The 27,794-nt window shown below is 40.7% G+C and overlaps 1 protein-coding gene across 4 annotated transcripts in view; it reads right to left on the bottom strand.

Annotated features, from left to right (window-relative positions):
- The window catches only part of LOC117810642 (protein diaphanous homolog 3-like), a 256,109-nt gene that overhangs the window by 149,894 nt on the left and 78,421 nt on the right, over window positions 1-27,794 (bottom strand). For 3 of the 4 annotated variants that reach the window (XM_034680563.1, XM_034680566.1, XM_034680565.1), the window contains 6 exons: window positions 26,354-26,472; window positions 26,206-26,270; window positions 25,210-25,314; window positions 22,444-22,767; window positions 19,188-19,302; window positions 2,090-2,098 (listed from right to left, as the gene is read on the bottom strand). In XM_034680563.1, coding sequence (XP_034536454.1) covers window positions 2,090-2,098; window positions 19,188-19,302; window positions 22,444-22,767; window positions 25,210-25,314; window positions 26,206-26,270; window positions 26,354-26,472 — 737 coding nt within the window. The remainder of the gene's footprint in view (window positions 1-2,089; window positions 2,099-19,187; window positions 19,303-22,443; window positions 22,768-25,209; window positions 25,315-26,205; window positions 26,271-26,353; window positions 26,473-27,794) is intronic. The other variant, XM_034680564.1, reaches the window with a different exon arrangement.

Raw genomic sequence — 27,794 nt, 5'->3', positions numbered from 1 at the left:
AATGCTCCATTGGATGCTCCATGGAGCATTGCTCAATGGTCATATCTTTGATCCATGTCCTACAAGAGGAGGAAACAGGAAGTCCTCGAGCTTTATAGACCAGATGTGAGCAGATTTTAGAGTTGAAATTTGTTGGCGACTTAGTTACACGACCAATTTTATACAAAACAAAACATGTACCGAAAAAAACCAAGCCAATTCTCTACAGCAACAGAGGTAAAGGCTGGTATGCCGAAGCAACAAACGTTGGACTTCAAAGGGAAGGATGAATATCCTCAAGAGAGCGAACAGGCAGAAGAGATAACAGAGAAGGCGGTTGAATTCAACGCTTGAAGAACCAGCCCATCTTCCTGGTAGAGAAGGCAGGTTTTAGCCATCTCTTGGATCCACAGTACTTATTTTAATAGCTGTAATTCGATTTGTGGTTTATTTATGTGCCTGAATATCAAAGTTAAACTCAGCTATTACACCAATCTGATTTTATATGTGAGTTTTACAAAATTGCTAACTGGAAAGCTAAAAAGAATAAGCTGAAGACGTCTTTTAGCTCATTTGAAGCCTCATAATCTAGCCAAACACAAACATTGAATTGGGACTCTATACACTCAATATCTGCTTGTCATACCTAAAGTCTCTGAAAGTAGTATGGGAGGTAGAGCCTTCAGTTATCAGGCACCTCTCCTTTGGAATCATCTACCAGTCGGGGGCCGGGAGGCGTTCACCCTCTCTACTTTTAAGAGTAGCTTATAGTTAGAGCTGACTCAGGCTGGGACCAGCTCTTAGTCATGCTGCTATAGGCTTAGACTGACACACTGGGATCCTGTCTTTCCCTCTCTCTCCTCTGTCTGCCTGTCACTTACTTTAACTGTTCCTGTCCCATTAAAGTTACTACTCATAGACCTTTCTGGAGTCCCTGAGCTCCCTTGTCTCATAGGTTCCTCTGGATCTCTGCTGCTGTGGACGTGCCAGACTCTTCATCTCCCTCTGTCCCTCTCTCCAACACGGTCTCACCAGATGTGTGTTTAACATGAGTCTGGTCCTGCTGGAGGTTTCTGCCTGTTAAAGGAAGTTTTTCCTTGCCACTGTAACTTGCTGAATGCTGCAAAGTGCTCTGCTCATGGTGGATTAAGATGAGATCAGACTTAGTCCTGTCTGTAAGATGGGACTGGATCTTAGTCAGGACTGAAAAAGCAGCTGAAAACTCCCTCATTGTCAAAAGTGAAGTTCCATAAAAAGAGAGAACTAGCATTAAAACACAAAGGCGTTTTAGAGAAACACAAGGACCACAGCACAATCACTTCTCCAGTTTCCTGTTTTTAAAGTCTTGACACAGACAACACATTCACTGTCAGAGGTAAGAAGGTAATGTCAAATCACAGAAGAAAATTGAGCCTCAAACTTCAGTGCTGGTAGAAGTTATCACCACAAAACAATAAAGTGAGAGGTGAATTAAATCAATACATAAGTGATCGAGAACAGGACTCAGGTCAGATAGTTCAGCCCAGTGAGAGCAGAGGTACATGCTCTTTGTCCAGTACAACTGAAGTAGTTTTGACTCACACATAATTCAACCAAAACAAACCATCTGTTCAGGTTTTGTTTGGTGATTTTCTTTTTTTGTCTGTGTGACTCATTTTTTGATTTTGTTTTCAAAAAGGCAAATTTCCAGCAATTAACAAAGACGGAGAGTACTGCTTTAAAAAGATCTACTTTGGTGCCCTTTAAAAACTATGATTTCATAACCATAACTTGATGTATGAGACACTTCTGAGTGATAACTGTGTTTGGTATTTTCTTTTCAGGGAATGTTTGTTGGTCCTGAAAACCTTGTGAATGTTAAATTAAAGGGTTGTAAATTGTAAGAAATCTTAAAAAGGGCATTGCAGTGATCGTGTGGACCAAAACATATCGATACAAACACTAGGGGAGATGTATTTTTCTATATAGTTCATATCTGTAAAGCTTGTGATTCTCTTCTGCAGGTTAAATGTCAGAATTGATGATTACATTTTGGATTGAGTGTGGAGACGGGTAAATGTAGTGCTTGGGAGGAAAGGAATTAAAGAGTGAAAGCAAACAAAACACTAACCTTTGGTTTCTGCTCCAGCGCAAACACGAAGGCAGATCATGCGGCCAAGTGGAAGCAGAGTGAAGAACAAGCAAGATGAGATTGGAGGAAAAAGAGACAGAACAAACGAGACAGGAAAAAAAAAAGCGAGTTAGTGATGTTTGAAGCGAGCATTATTCCAGACATTATATTGCACAGAAAGCATCGCACTAAATATAGAGTGAAGCTACAGACCAGAGAAGGAGGGTTTGGATGCTTTAAAAGAAAAAGTTTTACATTTGTGAACTTAAAAGTATTAAACTTGTCAAGAGAAGAAACAGATCAGGGTCAGAGAGTTACAACATCTCAAGAGCCGTCAATTCATGGAAATGGTATTAATGTTCCAGCAGTGATGTGTAATTTAATCCACCAAGGACATCAATAGTCAATGATGACAGTCTCATAATCACGCCCAACGCTGCAGGTCAGAGCAGCGGTTCCTTTGCTTAAATAACACATTATATTATACAGATGAGAGGCTCCCGTTGCATGCATTAACACACTGACTGGTGTAAGTGGAGATCTTGTCTTTTCACATTCTTAAGTGTTTTGACCCACATTCACAGCCATTCTGTAGAGAAAAACTTGAGTGAATTTCCCAGGAAAGCAAGGTTGTAACGAGAAGTCTGCGTACATTCTGAGATGTGATGGAAGAAAAAGATAATCCACCAGCTTTAAACACACACAACTGTTTTTTTTTCACAGTATATTCAAATGATTTGATACACGCCTGAATATTTTCTTCACTGCCGAAGTTCTCGTGGTTTTCAACAACAAGACAAATCCATAAAACTGAGCACAAGTCCCAGCTGGTGTGTGCGCATTCATAAAAGTTCACGCTAGCTCACTACACAGGTCAGCAGGCAATATGTTACAATGAATTAGAATGGTGCTGCAGCTTATTCCACTTTCACTCCTCTCTCTTTTGAAGTCTCTTGATGAAGCTCAGAGAAGCCAAACTCTTCTGTAACCTCAGCGTCTTCATCCTCAGCGTACAGAGCAGAAACCGCAAGACAGCAATTACAGCCTCCACATGTCAGGGGAACATCTATACGCTGAGAGTTCAGGGGATGACATCGTTGCATCATTAGCCCGGTTTAATTCACTATCTGTGATTATTACACACAATGAGATACCGTTAGCTTGTGGTGCTACTGATTGACTTCAGTTAACCCCTCACTATTCATACAGGAGCTGAGAGCTGTATGAATGAGTTCTGTCATATCACATCTCCTCTTTTAGGAAACTTTATAACGAGTGCTCAGAGAACAAGTCATAACTTTCACAGCTAAGGGTGGAGATTTCTGTGAGCAGTGTGTATGTGTGAGGGAGGAAATGAAAGGGTGTTTATCTAAAATCTCTAAAAGTAGTATGGGAGGTAGAACCTTCAGTTATCAGGCCCCTCTCCTTTGGAATCATCTACCAGTCAGGGTCCGGGAGGCAGACACCCTCTCCACTTTTAAGAGTAGGCTTAAAACTTTCCTTTTTGACAAAGCTTATAGTTAGAGCTGGATCAGGCTTGGACCAGCTTTTGTCATGCTGCTATAGGCCTAGACTGCCGGGGGAACTGGCACACTGACACACTGGGATCCTAGCTCACCCCCTTCCCCCCAACCCCTTCATCACTTACTTTAACTCTGCCTGTCCCATTAAAGTTACTAACCATAGACCTTTCTGGAGTCCCTGAGCTCCATTGTCTCGTAGATTCCTCTGAGCTGCCGTAGACGTGCTCCTGCTGCGGATGATCTGCACTCCAGCTGATACGGACGTGCTGGACTCCAGCGGCAACAGCTTCTACGACTCGTCTCATCACTATCACTCCTCTCTCTTACTCCCCTCTATCTGTCTTTCCAGACCCAACTTGGTTGAGGCATTATGGCTGTCTAACACGAGTCTGGTTCTGCCTGAGGTTTCTGCCTGTTAAAAGGAAGTTTTTCCTCACCACTAGCTAAATACTGCGATGTGCAATGCTCATGATGGATTAAGGTGGGGTCTGACTGAGTCTTACCCTGTCTTGAAGTTGGGTCTCTGTTCATAATTTGACACAGAGTGGTCTAGACCTCCTATGTTTGTAAAAGCGTCTTGAGATAATGTTTGTTGTGATTTGGCGCTATACAAATAAAGATTGATTGATTGATTGATTGATTGATTGATTGATTGATTGATTGATTGATTGATTGATTGATTGATTATCTGGAAGAACAATTTAGTCAAACTCAGTCTCCTCTTCATTGAGGATTTTTACCCCCCGGTGTGCGTTAGTGACAAAAACACAACCGGGGGACGTCTGTTTAATATTTGACGTCTTTGCCGCTCTCACCGTAAAAAGCTCTGCATCTAGAGCTTGATTTAATCCAGTTTGGTGATACATCAGACACATTTAGTAAGTTTGATCAACTCCTTGTCATCAAAGAGTGCCGTGAGCTGACTGTCTGTCCAGAGGTCCAGAGCGCCTGTTACTGCAGGTGCATTCAGGGACCGTCGTAATAGTGCAATGCAGACCTATATTTTGCGTTCATGGCATTTTTATTTGAATCAAGAGAATCAGATATAGTGGTCACATGAAGAATGTTTTCTTTTGACTTTTTTGCAGGCTATATAGATAGATAGATAGATAGATAGATAGATAGATAGATAGATAGATAGATAGATAGATAGATAGATAGATAGATAGATAGATAGATAGATAGATAGATAGATAGATAGATAGATAGATAGATAGATAGATAGATAGATAGATAGATAGACAGACAGACAGACAGACAGACAGACAGATAGTTGTGGCAAAGTCTGTCTGGTATGGGTGTATCAGGGTGAACATAATGTGTTTTGAGACAGGTTTTGAATGGAAAGAGAGTCGATGCTACGGATGTCTGGTGGGAGGGAGTTCCAGAGACGGGGGGCAGAGCATCTGAAGGCTCTAGATCCCATCGTGGTCAAGCAGGCGGGTGGTGTTGTGAGGTGAATAGAAGAAGAAGACTTGAAAGCGCGGCTGGGTGTGATGATGTGCGGAGGTTCAGAGAGTATGGAGGAGCCATCTCCGGTGCTAACAGCAGAAGAGCCAGTGCATTCAAGGTCAGCTCTTGGAGCTGGACTACTGAACTCCAACCCATCCCCTCACTACAACACACACTTAACTTATTAATAAAATAGTAAGGATACCACAGGCCACCACTTCTACTTATGTTTTGAAGCTGACACAGTTATATTAGGTTAGGTTGTTATGCATCTTTCCTCTTCTACTCTGCTAATCCCTCCTGCAGGAACAACATTTGTTAACAGAGCTGTCAATCATGGCGTTGTACCTCTTTCTATAGTATTAATTGACTACTTCAAATGAAATTTCTTAAAATAATAATAATAATAATAATAGGATATAATTTCGATGACGGGAATCATGTTTGAGAAAAATATTGTGCACTAATTCTGATTTTAAGATTGAGCCTTGTCCCATCTGTTTATATGGAGGACAGTGCAGCCAGTCAGTAATGGGAGCTCTGAAAGTTTTGACTTCACTCTTGGGTAGCTCTCATGTCATCAATCTACTGTCTTTGCATTAAAGCAGCAGAAGTGACAGCTTCAATGTAAGCTGTCAACATGAAGAACTGTGTGCCATCTGTTGGGTGGTGACACGTTGAATATATTATCATAAATAACATTATTTCTGACAACATATCGCTGGTAGTGTTCAATTGTTTTCAGTTATGTTTACACTTGATTTAACTATAGAGATGTGTTTTTATGTTAATTAAAGCGTGTTACAAACAGCAGATGGAAACATTAACACAACGTCCTACATGTGAGTTGATCTTTGGGATTATTAAAGAGGTATTTATGTAGATCTTTGTTCACTCCTGTATGTTTTTTTAAAACCTATTTTATCAGCCTTTATGATAACATGCAATATCCAGTTGCATAAACAGCATGTTTTTATGAAGTAAATGATTAAAAACTAAAACATTAAACAAGCAAAGATTAGTACTGTATGTTAGCTTAAAGATACAGGTTGAAACACTAGTTTTTCTTATTTCTCGGCCAAAAAATGGTTGACTTTAGACCGGTAATAAAAGGTTTGGATGGTTTTTAATAATGAATAAATAAATTAATGAATTAATGAATAAATAAATATATAAATAAATAAAGCATTTCCCTGTGATACTTTCTTAGCAGTCAAAATTGTATCCATATATATAAAAATATAAATTATGTATCTGGGCAAGGTGCCACCTCAACTTCTCAGCTTCTCCAGAGTTTACATGTTTAGAGTAATGCTGGTGGCCAGCAAAAAAGCCATAACAAAGAAGTGGTTATGTCAGGATTCAACTGCATTAGTAGAATGGTTTAAAGGTGACATATCATGCAAAATTGACTGTTTAATGGTTCTTTACTTGTAATATGTATCCCTGGCATGTCTACAAACCCCCCGAGAATGAAAAAAATCCATTCTGCCCCTGTTTTGATTTCTCCACCTTTCTGTAAATGTGTGTGAAACCAGCCGTTTCAGACTTCCGTGTTTTTGTTACCTAACAACAATATCCGGTCTGTCACGGAGTCAGAGCTCGGAGCTTGTTCAGCCCATAGACTGTATAAAATAATACTGAATCCCTCCTCCCTTTTTCATTACCTGCACAAATGTGTGCTAACAAGGAGCTTAGGAGGGAGGCATGCTAGTTGTAGGCTGTCTTAATAAACACAAAGGTCGGTTTTACTCCCCACGTCTACAGAATTGAAGATCTAGTGGATGATTTTTATTTGTCATGGATAAGTGCTAGCGCTAATTAGCATAGCCACATAGCTACATGTTCATAGCTGTAGCTGTAGCTGTGTACCAAGACACACGTCGACATACTGACAAATAAAACAACAAGTAACACAGAATCTGTGACCAATGGTTCAGAAAGGTCCTGCTGCCTTTCTGGTAGAGGTCGGTTTTACTCCCCAGGTCTGCAGATTTGAAGATCTAGTGGATAATTTTTATTTATCATGGATAGGTGCTAGCGCTAGTTAGCTTAGCCACATAGCTACATGTTCGTAGCTTTGTACCAACACACACGTCGACATACTGATAAATAAAACAACAAGAAACACTAAATCTGTGACCAATCCTTCAGAAAGGTCCTGCTACAGGCGCCTCTCCGTCAGGATCAGATTCTGGATCAGATTCAGAGGGTTGAAGTAACGTGATCTCTGAGCAGCCGTGTACATCCAGCCAACATGTAAACATTAGATCAACGTGCTGGACAGCCGAGGCACATCCACTTCCTGAGGGGGCGTGGTCAGAGAGAAAACAGAGTGTTCTGAGGAGAACTGAAGAAGAGGGTTCTTCAGGCATGCCAAAATCTGATTTCAAAGTTTTTTTGAGCATAAACTTTAAAGACATGTTTTGGGGACCTCTTAGACCAATATATATTGATGAAAAAAGCGTGATATGTCACCTTTAATGTGATGCATGACATTTTTGTAATGGAAAAACTAACATTTACTCTGAGGCTCAAAAATGATGTTTTTGATAAATGTTGTAAAGGATGGATTGAGTTTTTTAACCCACATAGACCGGATTTCAGGTAAAGATCTACAGCTGTACTGTAACTCCCTTTGTTCTCTGCTACACATATAGTATTATGTTTTCTGTGCTTGTATTATGTTTGTTTGTTTTCTTTTGTAAAAAAAAAGAGCACAAAATTTATATCATTAATATAATTAATACACAAATGATTAACTTTATTTGTTATTATAATGTATATAATGTATCATTATAAATATTATACATGTAATTATTTATGATGATATCATTTATTTATTTTTAAGAAATAACATTTAATCTGGCTTGACAATAAAAAATAAAATCATATCTGTGCATGCCTCTGGTTCAGTCAGGAGTCTTAAAAAAGCAGATATGGAAAACAAAGTTGTTGTTGAATGAGTTTAAGACCAGAACAATATCAGCATGCTTTCTTTTCCTTGGGTTGTTGTCGATTTGTCTGCGTTAGTGGGGATGCAATATAAAATTTAACCCATAAATATTGCATTAACCAGACAATTATGAAAAAGTATACAAGTCACATTATTGGGGAGAGTTGCTCTGCCTGAGAGATGAGATTTAATCAGGGAATAAAATGATATAACCTTTAATCTGTGTTGTAAGTAAAGACAATAACATCTCAGTAATCCAGTAAGAAGAAATGAGACTGTGTGCCTTGAATTGCAATGACTTTGACTGACCAGGTTAAAAAAAACAAAACAGTAAAGTGATGTCATTAAGAGCAATAACTGGAAGTCATATATCAAGTTATATTAAGTTATTATATGATCTCACATATTAAAGCCTACATGTCTGGCCCTGGTGTGCAGCTTAAGAAGACAGCCTGAATGGTCAGAGGAGTACTATAGAAGCTGCAGGAGCATCAACCATGGTACTCGTGGCTCTATCAAACCTGGTTTCTTTCCCTTGTTTGACTACCTGTAGGGAGAAAAAAGAATTCTTCAAACCATTCCTTCCAATTCCCCTGAAATGGCTCACCTCAAAAGCCAAGCATGAGAAATAGTGAAGGGCTGGCTGAGTTTCTGACATTCCCTCAACTATACACAGACTCACTCCTCACCTCCTATTTCTCATGCTTTGATGGGAAGTTTCATTTTTTTTGTGAACCTAAAAGGAGACAGACACAGAGGCATCATCTTACACAAAGCGAGCTGTCCACCCGCCTGCAACGACGCTCACAGAACAGCAGCTGTGCTGTAAGACGGCAGACATGGAAGGAAACACAGAGGCATAGCAAGGCTGGAGTAAACTTTACAATGTTAAGTCCTAGTTCAGAAGCAGAGATGTAAATATGGAATATACAGTATAATTATCTCATGTCGTGGCCTGTGAAGCTGCTCTTTTGTCTGTGTAGCATCAAACACATCAGCCTGCACACCCAGATCAACTTGTTTTCAGTACACAGAATGAGTGTCATAATTAACAACACAGGAAGAGCGCCTTACTTTTTAATGAGCAAGGAAATAGGTAATCAACACTTTCCTACAGCAACTTACTCCATCACTTTCCACTTGGTACATATTCCACTGTCTGTCCCTTTGCAGCATTTATGCTCCAGTATAACCCGACATGTTAAGGGGTTAATAAATAAACTGTAGATGCTTCATGTGCATGTGAAATGTAGGGAATTTGTTGATAAAGAACAGTGCCTTACATACGTATTCATCATCTTTAAACTTTCCATATGACGCTGTTTCAAACCGAGAAACTTACCCTAAAATTAAAATAGCAAAGACGTTTCAACACGGCTTTAAAATAGTTTCTAACTCGAAAAGCCGTGGCAGAGATCGGCCGGTGTTTTGGTTTACACCGCTACCTTTTTAACTGCTGACTTTAACAGCTGGATGCATCCCTCATAAACGTCTTTAGATGATCATTAAATACGGATCATTAAATATGCCTTCCCAGGAACTCCCTCTGTGTTTCAACAGCTGTGTAAACTCCACAAACAGCGATACATTCAGCTGAAGGTCTCCAGTTTACAGGGTCACTTTTAAAACCGTAACACCTGGAGAGACGTATTCGCAGTGGGTTTAGAGAAGACTACTGCTACAAGCTGCTAAATCAAGAGAATCACAGCTTCTTCTTTTGAAAAGTACACACACATACAAAAAAAAGATAGAATTAATAAAAACTGATTGAAGAAAGAGAAATCTAGTGAATCCCAGATGTGTGTGATATCATCGGGGATGCCGGGCGGAATAAAACACTAGAGTTAATCCACCAATCAGACATGTTCAGCATTGCAGGCCCAGCACCCCAAAAGTCCCGGGACCTTTGAAAAGTACTCCCCCCCCAAGCAGAGTATTTTTAGGGGGGGAGATTATCTACCCCTGAACTAAATTTAGACCCTGGGTCCACTGGTGGAAACGCACGTAGTTCCAGAGGAAAGTTCCTCTGGTCGAAAAACGCCTAATGATTGAAGTTATATTGATAACACAAGTCACAAAGTGTGCAGGCATCTGCTGTAACAGTCTTTTCAGAACTTATTAACACATTTTTATTTTGCAGGCTCATGTTTCATACATTTTTAACACAATCTTTCCAAGGCCGTTTTGCATGCCGTGCACAATGTGTGCTGAGCAGCATTTCTTTGAGCTTTCATTTCTCGTCTCCATATTTAGAAACCAATAACATGGCTGTCTCATTTTTGGCAAGGTACAAAAAAACAGGGCCATGGCTAAAGCCCTCAGTAATTATAGGCATAGAGCTTTTAGAATGGGTGACATTCACTCGGCTAATGAGACCAAACACATAACATTCAGTGACTGGAATAATTTGAGGTGATGTCAGCCTCGGAGGTCAATGCTCCTGCTTATAAAAGAGGTAAGCTACGAGGTTGTAAAGAGAAACAATCATTAATGTGACTTCCTAAGGATTGCTCTGGTGAAGTGTTAATTGCGCTGGTGGAGAACTTTTTCCTTGACCTTAGCTTCTAAAGAGAAATCCTGCACAATGAAAAAAAAAGACTCATTCAGTTTTTATCACTTAATGTCTGGCACTGCCATGAGTTTAACAAGAAAGCATCTAATAGAAGATGAAGGAGGGTATTTTCAATAAAGCTCCTCAGTACGTCAGTATGATACATACATTGTAAGGACTTTACTGGAGCACAATTACTATAAAGCCCAAAGAAAAACAACCAAAGAGCGGCGGATAAAACGGAACAGAAGACTCGAAACGTGGAGCAGAGAATGTGACTCTCACTGCGAGTTAGGTTCGGTTTTTCAGGGAGGTGACGCTGTCGCAGGAAAGAGCATTAAAAACAAAGTCATTTAAATAAATTACCTGGATTGCTCTACATTTCATTTTCAATATACATACTGTTTAATGCGGCTATTTTGGATGGACATGAAAAGCAATTTACAGCCTACATCTGAGATCTGTGCTGCTTTTTGTCGCACCAAAAATTAAGGGTAATTTTGGCTCGACGGATAAAAACTGATGAAAGCCTGTGAGTTGTTCTAACATAAAGGATGTTACAGAATACACACACTTTTGGAGGTACATCTGCAGGAAGCGCTGTCTCAGGAGAGCTGGGAACATCACGAAAGACTCATGTCACCCAGCTCACGGCCTGTTTACCCTCCTGCCCTCTGGGAGGCGCTACAGGAGCCTCTGGACCAAAATCTCCAGGTTCAGGAACAGCTTCTTCCCCACAGCTGTCTCTTTGTTGAACTCTGGCTGTTTTTCAAACGGCCTGCTACATACTACTTACTAATGTAGTAGGCAGTAGGTATTGCCTACTACATACTGCGTTTGAATTTAGTATGTAGTATGACTGTTCTGTTCGATCTGTGTTGCAGTATGCTGGGTCAGACGTCACTGGATTTCCGGTTTCGGAAAGCGAAAGTAAACAACGGTGAAGCCGATAGAGAAACTGCTTCTTTAGCATCCACTTATGATTTAAAAAGTTAAGAAGTGGTTTACATGTAATTTGATAACTTTCACAGCACCCAAAAACAGATTTCCTCCCGTCAAAAGAGAAGGAAACAGAAAAAGCGGATCAAACGATGTGCATTGTGGGAAACAGTACGCGATGCATGCTGTGAAATTTTTCCCGAATCAGTAGACATCCGGGGAGTTTTGGCATACTGCAGATTTGGCTCTTGTTCACATAGTACTTACTACATGCTGAATTTTGGCCAAATCAGTACGTACTGCTAGTACTGTAGGCAGTTTTGAAAACAGCTTCTGTCCTCCGACGCCCCGCCCCCCCTTCACTCACATAAACATGCTTATGAACCACCTCAGGACTGAACCACCACTGCACCATGAACTGCACTTTCCATCCTGTACATTCATTCACAGGGTTCCCACTCTTTTCCAGAGATAATTTTTCCAGGACATTTCCAGGACATTTTCAATGATGATCAAGCTGGTATGACAGTCTAAATTTGGTTCCTAATTTAGTTCCTAAATAGTCTAATATGTTCCTCTCAGTGGAAGTCTACATTGAAAGACGTGCAGTCCATGGCTCTTACATGCTTAAAAATGATGGCAAATTAATTGTAGAATAATGCAACCACAGATGTTCACTTTATTAGTGCAACCAAGTCACAATGATGGCCAACTCTCATCTCAGCTTTCTCTTTTCTCAAAAAATATAAAATTAGCTAAGTAAAAAACAAAAGAGCCAACAAAGGACTCTGGAAGCTGCCTTCTTGAAATAAAGAAATAATAATAATAAGAGTATCAGTGCATAAATTGACCTAAATAGAACTGAATGACAAAAATGGCCACACATGTTGAATGGGGATGAGTTTTTTTTAACTTTGTCAGGTCCCATGCAGTCATGTTGGAATAATTTTCCAGGACAATCTGTGATTTTCCATGTTTTCTCCCATTTTCCAGGTGTTTTCCAGTACTGGAAATCTGGTCAACTGTTTTCCAGGTTTTCCAGGACGCGTGGGAACCCAGCATTCATTCATTCATTCCACACAAACTGTAAAATGTAAATCTCTTTTAATCCCTATTGCACTACTGTACATATATAGTCTAGTCATTTATTCATCAGTCATATTTGTATGCACGGTGGTGCAGTGGGTAGCGCTGTTGCCTCACAGCTAGAAGGTTTCTGGTTCGAATCCCTGGCCGGGCGGGTGCCTTTCTGTGTGGAGTTTGCATGTTCTCCCCATGCATGCGTGGGTTCTGTCCGGGTACTAAGGCTTCCTCCCACAGTCCAAAAACATGCTCACCAGGTTAACTGTTCACTCTAAATTGCCCCGTAGGTGTGAGTGTGTGCGTGAATGGTTGTCTGTCTCTCTGTGTAAGCCCTGTGATAGGCTGGCGACCTGTCCAGGTTGTACCCTGCCTTCCGCCCGAAGCCAGCTGGGATAGGCTGCAGCCCCCCGTGACCCCTAACGGGATAAGCGGTCAAGATAATGGATTGATGTAATCTTCGAAAAAAGGGGGCTGCACGGTGGTGCAGTGGGTAGCACTGTTGCCTCACAGCTAGAAGGTTCGTGGTTCGAATCCCCGGCCGGGCAGGTGCCTTTCTGTGTGGAGTTTGCATGTTCTCCCCGTGCATGCGTGGGTTCTCTCTGGGTTCCTCCCATCAGTCCAAAAACATGCTCACCAGGTTGATTGATCACTCTAAATTCCCCGTAGGTGTGAGTGTGTGCGTGAATGGTTGTCTGTCTCTCTGTGTTATCCCTGTGATGGGTTGGCGACCTGTCCAGAGTGTACCCTGCCTTCCGCCCGAAGCCAGCTGGGATATGCTCCAGCCCCCCGTGATAAGCGGTCCAGATAATGGATGGATGGATGGATATTTGTATATTCTGTATTATTCTTGTTATTTAACTTACTGCTAAGCACTTCTGGTTAGATGTTATCTATATTTCATTGCTTGTTTGTACCTGTTACATGCCTAATGACAATAAATTGAATCTAATCTAATCTAATCTAGAGTGTGATGTTTGCTTTAAAAACACTTGAAACAGAAAAGCTGCCTTCAGTAAAAATGAACCTTTCACATGTCAAAATGATGAACACGTCTACAGCGGATTACTCATTTTGACCCTCTGTAACGTGCAGACGACGCTGTCACATCCCACTGTGATTGATGCTAATCTGTAATTGCTCCTTTATAACCTCACAAACATCAAACAGCGACGTCCCCGTCTCTGCTTTGTCCCTAATTGAAAGCTCCCGTGAACTTGTACGGTTTAGGACGGGACATTTGTATCAAAGGTTCACAGCTAATGAGCCGAGACTTGAAAAGAGAGCAAAGAAATCAACTCATAAATTCACTATGGTCTTATTCAATTTCATCCGCTGTGACCTTTATCTAGAAGTAAAAACACCCATTTATCGCAATTTGCTCACAGAGGATGTGTGTTTAAGTGGCGCTGACCCTTTGCCAAAAACTACGTCCCCCTCTGAATAGATAAACAGAGGAGCCATAAAACGTATCACACTGTGAATATTGTGTACTTCGTTATATAGATACATATTTAGTGTCTCCAAATGTAGTCCTTTTAATTCCAGTTGAATGTGTTCTCGCCTTCTCTTAACACTTTGAATAATAATAACACAAACACAGTATTTCTATTTACACCTGATTAAGTTGAGGTATTGCGAAACACAACAATGCTGATGACTAAACAAACAGTTCCAGGTCCCCGTCCAAAGCCTGCAGCTTGTTTACAGGATGGCGGGGATTGTGTTAGAGAACAACAGCAAGAGGCGCAAACATCACAAAAGAACGGAGGAAGTTCCAAGGGACGCGGATGAATATTTCATAAGAAAACCTGCGTGAATATTGTTTCATACTGTGTCCTTTTCAATGTTTAATGCTGATCCAGATGCCGCTGCTCTTAAGTGAGATGAAACATGATGCCGCGTGGCTTTGTTAATAAGCAGACGAGCCCACATGCAAGTCTGCACAGGGGTACGCTCGGTGACACGCAGCCGCAGCAGCAGCAGCCTTCGCAACTGGGTCCGACAGCTGAACCCATCAACCATGCTGCTCCTACAACCTCCACCAGGACCAGAGGAACAAGACAAGAAGGAGGACTGACTCCAAACATGAGGAAGGTCTCATTTAGCCGAATAGGTCATGCCTTTTTCCACCAAATGTAAAATGCATTAGCATGAGCAGAACAAACTTGTTGGCTGATATAAAGCAGCGGCGCCTCTGAGTGCCTCTTTATCTGATGGAAAGTGCTTTTAAGATAGCCGTGAGTGAGCATGTACAGCCTGTGTGTCATTACCATAACAGAAATGATCTCCTGATGGACACCCTTCCTGTCGCTCTCTCCTGAGAACACCTGCTTGACTGTTGGTCTACCTGTTTGCCATTTAAATGCGCCCCCCATTATGCAGCACCTTCACGATTGGGAACAAGGGTGCACTTGAGTGTAGGGGGGTCTTGTGTGCCTTGAGATGAGCTGCATAGAGTTGTGACAGGTAGATAACACCTGGATGAATAATTCAACTTGGCGTAAGCTAGCTGAGTCAGAGACAAGAAAGAAAACACACGAAACGTGAATAAATCATCAGGGAAGGGACTAATAGAGCGAGCACGGGAGAGTACAAGACTGATAACATCTCATACTACCTCTTGCTCTTGCTTTGATCATTCCAACAACCTTGTACATGAATATTCCAGATCTTGCCAGCAATACTAATGCGTGAGGATGTCATGCTATCAAGCAGCATTACCACCAGGAATAGTAAGAAAAGCTGACTAACATCCTGAAGAGCACGTCCAGAGAGAGGCGTGTGATCCAGCAGTGACGGATTCAACGTGATAGAACGAAGTATAAAGATATCATGCTTTAGTTCTGATGTTTGACTTACTGGATTTTACTCTTTGGGTTGATTTAACCCGATTGTTACCCTCAAATTTACTAACATCTTTTATCCGTGGGGTCAATTTGACCCCAGCAATTTAAACCCCCACAAACTGACTGTTACCCAGGTTTATGTGTCAAGTACTTTACGTTTCTTTGTTGACTACATAAATAGCCCTTTAAAGCTGGGGTTGGTAATCAGATTTAGATACACTTTTTGTTATACTGGTTAAAATGATCTTTATGTCCTGATGGCAATCATTACATGATGTGTTCCTAAAAAAGAGTGAAAAAAAACTGCTATCTACAGCCGGAGTAAACCTGGGAAAACACCAACCAATCACCGTTTTTTGGCTCCCCAAATTTTAAACCAATCATATCCCGTCCAGCCGTTCTGCCCTCCTCCTGCGCGTACATTTCCCCGGCGTGCACTCCTCCGAGTCCCCGTCTCCTGCCTCTACTTCCCCTGACTCTATTTACTGCCCCTCTCGCTCGTCCTCGGGCCTGTCCCCTCTGACCTGATGAGGTGCTTTGCTCAGGACTGTAGTCCGGATCAGAGTCTAAAAAGCTCTCACCAACAAGCAGAATAATTAATGACGTTCAGTAAGTCCTAGAGAAAATATATATTTATTGTAGCGTCCGTCCGGACTCTGTAGGGATGACGAGCCGATTTGTGAACACGTTGAGCTTTAATAACCGGTCACTGTCAGCCGTGATCACGCCAACCAACAAAACAACAACCAATGTTTGAATGAATGAAGAACTTCTCCTCTTGTCTCTCCTCTCTCCCGCTCACACACTCTACACCTCTCCTGATGCCTTCACTGACCGTCAACACTGTAGGAATTAAGAACATCTACACTGAACACGTTTAACAAACAGTAGAGCTGTTACAGTATTATATATGTGTTATAACTTTTCTCCTGATATCGTGTCACCGGTACAACTGGATAATGCTAGCATGATAGTTGTGAGTGCTAACAGCAGCCATGTTTGTTTGTGTTTTTAACTTTCACTATGATAATGTTTTGGTGAGGACCGGTTTTGAATCAGTCACGATCATATGGTCGAGAATCAGCGGCGCTCGTGCATGTGAGCGGGGGGGGGGGTCGTTTTGGAGGAGCTCCCAGGGAGGAGGGGAGGGGTTAGATGGAGTCATGAGGAAAAGCTACATTCAAATTCATGCTGGTTTACCGAGACTACCAACCCTAGCTTTGACCCCTCCTGTTATGTTGCGGGTCAAACTGACCCATTTTTTAGATCTAAAATATAAAAGGAATTTGTTAATAAAATAAAAAAAAAAATAAATGTAAAAAAAAAAAAAAAAAATCCATGTCGTATAAAACTACTTATATTTAGGTCTTTCCAGTGTACAAATTATTTTCATAAAAAAACAAGTGAGTTATCCTCATTGAATCATGAGCTGTGAAAATTAAAGAACACCATTGCACTAAATATTGATTTAAATGGTAATTAATGGAGTTAATAATGAGATTAAAATTATCTTTACTGGGTTTTTTGGGGGGTTTGACACTTTCAGATAAACAAATATGCCCTGAGTCAAGTTGACCCAGGAACATTATTGCTGTTCCTGATAAACGAACATAACAGGATGGTTAAATAAAATATATTTCAGGCATAAACACAATTTGAAGCATTCAGAAGGACTTTATTTGTAAAAAAGAACATCAAACTGCTGCGAGTTTGTCATGCTCTCGTTGGCCCTGCCTTGTTTCTATGTTACCAAAACGTATGACACGGGATACATCATTGAATGTCTTTACAGACATGGTGGCTGGAAATATTATATCTCAATCTTTTCAGCAGTGAGACGCTAAATCATTCAACTTAAGATATTACACAAAAGTGCTAAAAGAGTGAAATGTTGACTATTTGAACACTTTGTAGCCCTGATACAGATATCTGATCGACTACATTAATTCTTTTAAAGAGAGAAAATGTTTTGGCAGAAATCAAAGACTTAAACTAGATTTAAATTATAAAGGGCTGAAAAGACTAAATGTGACTGAAACTAATGGGCATTTTATTCTAAAGACTATGACTAAATTTAAAAAAGCTGCCAAAATTAACACTGGTTTCCACCATATAGTGACTGTAAAAAATAACTGAAGTTAACTTGAATTGTTATTTTGCACTTTGAAAGTATAATTTGTTTTATTTCATTTATTTCATTCAATTGCAGTACCTTCTCACCCACAAAGCCCTCCATAACCAGGCCCCCTCTTACCTCACCGACCTGCTCCATCACCACACCCCCTCCTGTAACCTCCGATCCTCTAACGCCCACCTCCTCTCCCTACCACCTGACACCAAGCACCGAACCTTGGGGGACAGAGCTTTCTCTGTCGCCGCCCCCACCCTCTGGAACGCCTTACCACTTAACATTCGAAACTGCCCCAACCTGTCCACCTTCAAATCCCTCACCAAAACCCACCTGTTTAGAATTGCTTTTAACGTATGATTGCTTTTAAATGTATTTTATTCATGTTTTTATTATTCTGTTGTTTTATATGATGTTTTTATCCTTTGTGCAGCGTCGTTGAGTTTTTAGAAAAGCGCTTTATAAATAAAATGTATTATTATTATTATTCTTATGATTAAGGTTAAAATGTATGTAACCCATTGGTTAATAATACATGGGTCAGTTTTTCTCATACCTACTGTTGTTGACTATTGTTCTGTTTCAGTAATATCACTTGATCAAGCCTTTTCTAACATTTCATACTACAAAATAAGTAATAAAAGTATGTAGGATTCGTGCTGATATCGCATTGGATCGATATCGGTATCGGACGATACTTAAGGCTGCAATATCAGTATTGGAAGTGAAAAGGTTGCATCAAGACACCCCCTGCTCAATATCATCCCAAAAAAAAAAATAATAATTTGTGAAAAATGATATTTCTCATGTTTTATACCGCTAAAACACCCTGGGGTTAAATTGACCCCAAGGAACACCAATGCATATGCATTTTTTAAAAATGAAATTGGAACATATTAACATTTCAATTTTATGTTTTCCCTGTTATCCCCATTAAATTAGGAAAAGTTAGGAATTATGAAGGGTTAAGTTTTTTTTTAAGCTCCCAGTTTAAATGAAATGGAAAGAGAGAGAGAGAGAAAGAGAGATTGTCGTCGCTGTGCTGACATTTTTTGGTCCATATCTTCCACCAGTACATCACAAAGCACATCAGGGATGATATTGGCCGAGGAAACTTTGAAACAAATGAGCCATTGAAAAATCAGTATTCTAGTTCATTTTGAGTTTATAAGACCGCCATCAGCACATGAAATTGGAGCAAACTGAACTCCTACAAATGCTGAATGATTTTGTCACACAGAGATCCATTTACTGAAAGTGATGAAAAGCACTTTGTTTACCAACAGAAGCCTCGGGGGCTGGTAAAAGCACTGTGCTGTATCTTTGTCATGCGAGCCCTCCTAAAGGAAGACGCATCGCCAATTACTCACAGGCACAGGCGCACGACACAAAAAGCAGACATTCATTCACATTTTTCCTCCTTCTTTAACCACACAAGAGTTCTATGAGGAGCACTGATCATTCATCCTAAATGCTACAATGATGAGTCAGAGAGAGAGAGGGGAGATGGAAGAGAAAGTGATATAGGGACAAATAAAAGGGAGAGGTCGAATAGAAAAACAGAAATGAAAAAGTGACGCACGAGGAAACAGAAAGGAAATGCACTGTGTAAAATCTGACCTGTTCTTTGTGTGCAAAAAGTGAGGGCGACCCTGCTGAGTAACTCGGGCTTTGCGTACTGGTCCTCGTCAGCGAGCACCCAGAAACAGCCTTCTGACATTTCCTGGGGACGGATCTGCAAACACAAGCACAGTGCAGCACATTTAGTGAACACATGACTGTGTGTTTTAAAGATTACAGTGGCTGCAGGTAGAAATGTCAGTATCAAAAAATACATCATGCTGAGGGCTGCATAGAGCGTTAACAGTATTAAAAGCAAACTCAAGATTGACCTTTTTAGTCTCGCTTTTATCATTTCATTCATTCATTCTTATAACAGTTTGATTTATTCATTTATTTATAATCTAGCTAAAATGTAAGTCACTTTTATTCTATTTTATTTATTTATATACTTATTTATTTGATTTTTTTAAGGATAGCATCTTATTTTTCTTTTAATGGTTTAATATTTAAGTGTCTTATTATCTTATAAATGTATTTTATTTTGGTGAATTTCCTGTGTTGAGTTTTAACATCTTATTTTACCTCCAGTGTTTCCTCATTAAAGGTGACATATCATGCAAAATGGACTTTTTAATGGTTCTCTACCTGAAATATGTGTCCCTGGCATGTCTACAAACCCCCCGAGAATGAAAAAAATCCATTCTGCCCCTGTTTTGATTTCTCCACCTTTCTGTAAATGTGTGTGAAACGAGCCGTTTCAGACTTCCGTGTTTTTGTTACGTAACAACAATATCCGGTCTGTCACGGAGTCAGAGCTCGGAGCTTGTTCAGCCCATAGACTGTATAAAATACAACTCAGTCCCCCCTCCGTTTTTCATTACCTGCACAAATGTGTGCTAACAAGGAGCTTAGGAGGGAGGCATGCTAGTTGTAGGCTGTCTTAATAAACACAAAGGTCGGTTTTACTCCCCACGTCTGCAGATTTGAAGATCTAGTGGATGATTTTTATTTGTCATGGATAAGTGCTAGCGCTAGTTAGCATAGCTACATAGCTACATGTCGTAGCTGTAGCTGTGTACCAAGACACACGTCGACATACTGACAAATAAAACAACAAGAAACACAGAATCTGTGACCAATCCTTCAGAAAAGGTCCCGCTGCCTTTCTGGCAGAGGTCGGTTTTACTCCCCACGTCTGCAGATTTGAAGATCTAGTGGATGATTTTTATTTGTCATGGATAAGTGCTAGCGCTAATTAGCATAGCCACATAGCTACATGTTCATAGCTGTAGCTGTAGCTCTGTACCAAGACACACGTCGACATACTGACAAATAAAACAACAAGAAACACAGAATCTGTGACCAATCCTTCAGAAAGGTCCTGCTGCCTTTCTGGTAGAGGTCGGTTTTATTCCCCACGTCTGCAGATTTGAAGATCTAGTGGATGATTTTTATTTATCATGGATAAGTGCTAGCGCGAGTTAGCATAGCCACATAGCTACATGTTCGTAGCTGTGTACCAAGACACACGTCGACATACTGATAAATAAAACAACAAGAAACACTAAATCTATGACCAATCCTTCAGAACGGTCCTGCTACAGGCGCCTCTCCGTCAGGATCAGATTCTGGATCAGATTCAGAGGGTTGAAGTAACGTGATCTCTGAGCAGCCGTGTATATTCAGCCAACATGCAAACATTAGATCAACGTGCTGGAGAGCCGAGGCACATCCACTTCCTGAGGGGGCGTGGTCAGAGAGAAAACAGAGTGTTCTGAGGAGGACTGAAGAAGAGGGCTTTTCAGGCAGACCAAAATCTGATTTCAAAGTGTTTTTTTGAGCATAAACTTTAAAGACATGTTTTGGGGACCTCTTAGACCAATATATATTGATGAAAAAAGCGTGATATGTCACCTTTAAGTTGTTTTTATATACAGCACTTTCTGTTACAATGTCATTGTATGAAAAGTGCTACAAAAAGGTAAAGTTGGTTGCCATGTTTGGGCTCAAAAATGTATTCATGGTGAACTTCAGGTGAGCAGTTTGAGCGGTTAAAGCTGCTAGGAGTTCTGAGCCGGTGAAGCACACAACATGCATGTAAGATCAAAAAGAAAATCAATGCTGAGTGTATAGATTTTGCGAGAAAACCTTAATCTATTTTTCATGTTTGACCCTTTGGCAATACTTTCAACTACCTCACTTCCTGTGATGTGATGGGATGCTCGCACTGCTGATGTGGTGAAAAGATTAAAGAGGAAGTTGTAACAGCAAGAACCAGAGGTGAAGAGATGATGGCTTTCTTTCTGCTTGATGTGTCGGCTGCGTATGACAGCATGTCTGAGGAGATTATGAGCCTGCTCCACATGTTGATATTCAGCATGTTTAACATTTTAAACACCTCAATATGATCTGTATCTATTCAATACAGTCAGTTATATACAATGTGTTGTGAAAGAAAATTTCATTCAGGGGAAAATACGCGTTTGGCATTGTTTTTGATGATTAATCAATAATTGATGGTTAAGATTTCCAAAGATCGATCACGTAAAGTACTTGAAATTTGCATCCCTACTTCACAGTCAACACGACAAGGTGATACGCCAATATTCATATGCTAACCATCATAAAGGATGAATCCTTAACTGGTTTGAAAATCGAGCAATTGTTAGAAGTTTGAAATCTTCCAACTGAGAAAGTTTGGAGCATCTTCGTCCCGATCAGGAGCATATGTGGTGGGTCTCGTACAGCTGTGCCTTAAGTTCTCCTCATGTCCTACTAAGAGGTTTACTTGAAAATCCAAGCATATGGCTCAGTTTGCTGAACACCTGTACAGATGTTCATCGGAGTGTTAATAATTAATCAAACCCCAAACTAATATCACTTGTGGTGTGAACTGATAGCGCTCTTCAGAGAGCAACATCTGCAGAGGCTACGGCTGCTCTGACAAAAGCATCTGATCGTCTGTTATTTTCAATTATTGCTGCTTGGCACGGAAGAAGAAAGTTGTTGTCTAATTCTTAGAAAACATCTGTAGTGTTCAGTCGCTGCCAATGACCGTCAGGAGAAGTCGAGCAAAGAGCAGAGAGAGTCTATAAATAACTGTCCTAAATACTAAAGTCTGATTATCTCGAACTCCTCGTGAAGTTGGTGAACATCTCTGACTTCTCTCTGTAACTTAGATAACGCAACAAAGAAATCTGCTGTTTCCACTAAAGCCTTAAAAAGTGCTCTTATATATGATAATGCCTTGGGATCACAACCCGATCTGCAGTTCTTGTTTCTGCTGTCTTAAAAGCACCTTATAGAGTCTTACCTTGGACCAGTTGAGGCGCTTCATGGAGGTCTCAGGCTTGAAGTTCTTCTTAGCCCTGAGGCCATAAGGCAGAGCACGGTGGGTTGGGGAGCCGAAACCACCCCCGAAGCCCGGAGGCGGTGGAGGGGGGGCACCAAACGGAGGAGGCACTCCAGGTGGAGGAGGCGGGATGGGACAGCCTGGTAAAGGAGGAGGAGGAGGCGGAGGAGGAGGAGGCGGCACTCCAGGTGCTGAAGACGAGGGTGGAGGCCCAGATGGGAAGGCTGAGGAAGACGACACGGGTCCGACATTGGCAGAGGACAGAGTCACGGGTACGGCTCCAAACTGGGTCAGCAGAGGGGAGAGAGAAAAGAAATGTTTCGGTCTGTTTTAACTTTTAAAGACACAGAGAAGATTTGACATGTTTTTATCTCATCACGCCTGGACAACTTTCAGCAGCCTGCACAAAAAAAATCCCTTGATAGTCTCCAGACTGTACAGAACTCAGCAGCCAGGGTAATAACCAGAACCCCAAAATTCGATCATATCTGTCCGGTTTTGGCTTCCTTGAAGTGGCTCCCTGTATGTTTTAGAATTGATTTTAAGATTTTACTGATCATTTTTAAAGCTCTACATGGACTTACTCTGAGCTTTATAGCAGACCTTTATGTGCCCCAGGAGCCAACGTGTGCATTGAGATCCTCCAGCAGAGGTTTATTGTGCATTCCAAATACTAAAATAAAAACGAAAGGGGACAGGGCGTTCGCAGTGAGGGGTCAGACTCTCTGAAACTATCTGCCCGGGGGGGTCAGGTCTGCTGAGTCAGTGAGCTCTTTTAAATCCCTTCTTAAAGATACTTTTATTGCAGGGCCTCTCCAGATTTTAATTTCATTTTATTTTATTTTAACTGTCTTAAGAAATATATTTTAAAAGAATGTTATTCCTTTAGAGTTCTTTGAGGGGAATTTATGTCTTTTAAAATATTTCTTACTTCTTTACCTTGACTTGTGTGTTTTTATTAACAGCCTGTTTTATTTTGCTTCTCATTTGAAGCACTTTGTAACTTGTTTTTTGAAAAGTGCTCTACAAATAAAATTCTTATTATTATTATAAAAGTGTGTGAGGCTCTGCACGTTAAAAAAAAAGTAGCTTCGCATACTCTGACCAATTTGAAAAAGGTTTGATCGACATGTTTCTCTCTTTTCTTGTTTTTTTTTTTTAAGTTATATTTTGGGCCTTTTGCCTTTAATTGATAGGAGAGCTGAAGAGAGACAGGAAATGTGGGGAGCAGAGAGAAGGGGGAGACATGCAGGAAATGGTCGACCAGCCGGGAGTCGAACTACTGACCCCTGGGACGTGGACTGTAGCCTCTGTATGTGGGGCGCATAGACCGCTAGGCCACCAGCGCCCAGTTTCTCTCATTTTTGCTCATCAATGCTTCATAATATTTTGCTATTGGGTCATGTTTATCTTGCTTCAACAAATGTCATCACGTGACTTCTCATAACCTCACCTAAAGGGTCTTCTTCGCCTGATTCTTCAGTATTTCTTCATCAGAGAATGTTTACCGTGTTTCGAGGAAGTAGGCTTTTTTTTCTTTAGAACAGTGCTCCTGAGGCCTTCCCCCACAATAATAAATTACATTTAAACTCCCATGTCAGGGGAAACAAGAAAAATGACTCAAACTAAGGAGGAAAAACTGGAATCAGAAAAACTATAGCATGCCTGTCTTCCACCTCGGTGCTACGAATAATGGAGGCGTGTTCTCTTAGCCGTCCAGCAGAGGCCGAATGCTTATAACCCCCCGGTTTTGTCCAGAAAATACTCACAATAATTTGTTTTTGCCAAAGCTAAAAATCAAATGTTATAACCGGGGCTACAAAGCTTCGTAAATTGTATCATACACAGCAAATGGCTTATTGATCCATGCACCAGTTTTAGATTAAAGACGCACACCAAAGGTCAGCGCTGGGCTCGTACTCTGCCACCGCCTCTAGAGGGGAGAACACCTTTGCTGAATTAACAAGTGTGATGGTGTGTGTGTGTGTGTATGTGTGTGAGAGAGCAAGTGAGGGTTGGAATGACACAAAGACAGACAGGCAAAGACAGAGTGTGCGTTTGAGAGAGAGTGTGTGTGTGTGTGTGTGTGTGTGTGTGTGTGTGTGTGTGTGTGTGTGTGTGTGTGTGTGTGTGTGTGTGTGTGTGTGTGTGTGTGTGTGCATGTGCCTGTGTTGACCACCGTCATTTGAAGCAAGGTACTATTTGAGTATTCATTCTGTGTTTGCTCTTTCAAATTGAAAAATTATCAGGAAAATAAAAAGGAAGTTCTCTCTCCCTCTCCGAGCGTGGAGTTATCTCGCTGTGCCAGGGCGTGGGAGCAACTCTCCTGGGTGTTGGAGGGAGAGGGGTGGTTTGAAGAGTGGCCCAGTAGTGAGGTTGAAGGGGGTTGTCAGAATAAATTGCTTTTAGCACAATTTCCTCTTCTGGGATAAAGATCAGAGAAATAAGAAACGGCCAACATAAAGGACTGGTCAGTGTTCTCATTAGACTTGGTGTCAGCTAGCCAGTGAAGCAGCCCCATGTCAAACCAAAATGCAGGCTCCAGTGGATAAAACTCCCAAACCATCCACAACACGCATCCCCAAAATAAAAAAAGAACATCTCGTAATGGAAAGCAACACGGTAAGGTTGGAATTTCAATTCCACGCTAGGTTAGGTTGTGAAGTAATCAAATCTCGTGTTTTGGGAAAGAAGAGGCATTAACAAGAGAGATACACGAGTCGTTACCTGGGACCTGAAGGCCTGCAGCTCCGTCTGGAGTTCAGATATCTTGTCTTCACACTTAAGCAGCTGGGCCTGCGCCTCCTGTCTGCTTAGAAACTCCTCGTCAAACTCAAGAGAGAAACACATATTCAAATTAATCACATGAGCACACACACTGATTTTCAAATAATGTAACTGCGTATTAACATAAGCAGCGTTCATTAAAATTATTTAAGTCTAATGGAATAACTATCTTATATAATTAACATTCAATCTACTGTGATTATCTCCATTTACTGATTGAATTCTAACCTTTCATCAAACACCCGTTCATTAATAAAGCGCTTTAAGTAGCAAACACGCACGCCGATCAGCGAGCTCCATCCTTGTAATCAAGATCTACAACCTGCTGCTACTGCGACTTTAATTAATTCCAGCAGCCGATCCATCTGACCTCACTGATTCAGCATGCACGTGTGTTAGTCATTGTTTAAATGTGTGTTAATATGGAAAAAAATTAGTTTTTTTTTTCTTTATGGAGCATAAAAACACGAGCTGATCAAGCTGTGGCACACAGGGACAAACATGAGTCGTATTTACACACCGTTCCCAAACTGCTAAAACACTGATGTATTGTTACTGACAGCAGGTAGTCTCCACCTCTGATTGAATAATGTCTGCTTTCCTTGATTTAAAAATCAGATTCCAGCATTTTGAAGTAATCAGTCGTGTTATTATTTTATAGCAAGCTGTCACATCTCGTAAAGCTCACTTCCTTTGAAAAAGAATCAGAGAGCATTTGAAATCTGCGCTGTGATTTTACACTTTATTTGGCTGTAAACTCCCTGCTATGATCTCCAGCTAATAGTTTTGAATATAACAAGCCCCCTCCCTAGTAATTGTCGGTGTTTTGATTCCTTCAAAGTGTTTATGTTTTATTAGAAGAAATAAGGAGACCAGATGCTGTCTGAGATAGGCGGTGTGTTGGATATGTCGTAGGATGAGAATCTAAATACTCACCTTCTGTGCCAGCTCTGAGGCTCTTTGTTCATACTCGTCACTTCGAGCTTTATCTACACACACCTCTGAAAAACAAACAAACAATGAAAGTCACTTTTGAAACCTGTGACCTGTGACATGAAGATACAGCTAGAAGAGAGAGGCTTGCCTATGAGGTGGCTGAAGTCCACATCTAGGCGCTTGCGGTAACTAAAGTCTGGATCGATGCCGCTGCGGTGAAGCACAATCTGAGACACGCACTCCTCGATGATTTTGAAGTACTGGGGCCTAAAAACACAGACAATCAGGCAACAGATACAGTGAGAAAACATATTCATAAACATGTATTATTAAATATAAGGGAGTGAAACTGAAGCATGTTGTTCACATTCACTCCTCACAAAACATTTGGGATATTCAGCTTCAGGATGAAATTTCAGAATGCACCTTTAATGCACTCAAACCTTTACAGGTGACCGTCTCCAAACTTTTGAGTGCACATGTCCAACTGTTCAATCTGCCAGTATTTATTGCATAACATGCTGTTCTCTAACGAGGTGATCCAACAAGCATCTGATCCATAAATCCACCCCTAAATCAACTGGTTCGTATTTAAACCGTCCTCTTTATCACGTTGTTTCATTCTTACATCATGAGACTGAGACAACGCCTAACAATCCATCAACAACAGGACTGAGTCGTTGTGTAGACGGTCCTAAACCCGCACCCCAGAACCTGAATGACCTGAGGGCAGCCCTTCAAGAAGAGAGGGACGCCTCAGCAGACGACAAGTCGACTTGTGAACAGCTGGAGACGTCGATTCCGAGCTGTGATTTATTCTCAAGGTCACATGGCGAGTGATTGAGACATGTTTTGATGTGGTGTACCCACCACTGTAGTTAGCTTTTGTTACAACAAATAGTTTGAGATGAAGAAATGATCATTGCATGCTTCTAGTTAAATATCCTCCTTTCATGATATAATATCACTGCAGCATGAACTTTTTCCATTTTCCATATATTTCACCTGAAAGTGAAATATCCCGAACTTTTTGTGAGTCGTGTATATTTGAAATCAACTTAGTCAACCAATTAGAAAGAATATAACAACATTACAGACGTACACTACCAGCCTAAAGTTTGGAAACACCTTCTCATTCAAGGGTTTGTATTTTTTGTAATTATTTGAAACACTGTAGATTAATACCAAAGACATCAACACTATGAAAGAACATATATGGAATTATTTAATTCACAAAAAAGTGTTAAACAAACCAGAATATGTTTCATATTTTAGATTCTGTAAAGTAGCCCCCTTTTTCCTTCATGACAGCTTTGCACACTTTTGGTATTCTCTCAGTCTGCTTCATGAAGTGGTCTCCTGGAATGGTTTCTAATTAACATGAGCCTTGTCAAGAGTTCATTTGTAGAATGACTTGCCTTCTTAATGTGTTTGAGACAATTAGTTGTGTTGTTCAGAGGTAGGGTTAGTACACAATGGATAGCCCTATTTGACTACTGTTGTAATCCAGATTATGGCAAACCCATATCATTTCATAATTTTGATGTCTTCAGTATTAATCTACAATGTTGAAAATACTTAAAATAAAT

The sequence above is a fragment of the Notolabrus celidotus genome, chromosome 3 (genome assembly GCF_009762535.1).
Source record: "Notolabrus celidotus isolate fNotCel1 chromosome 3, fNotCel1.pri, whole genome shotgun sequence".
In the NCBI taxonomy this organism is placed as follows: Eukaryota; Metazoa; Chordata; class Actinopteri; order Labriformes; family Labridae; genus Notolabrus; species Notolabrus celidotus.
Note: the sequence above shows the minus strand (reverse complement) of the source record. Positions and strands in the feature narration are given on the sequence as shown.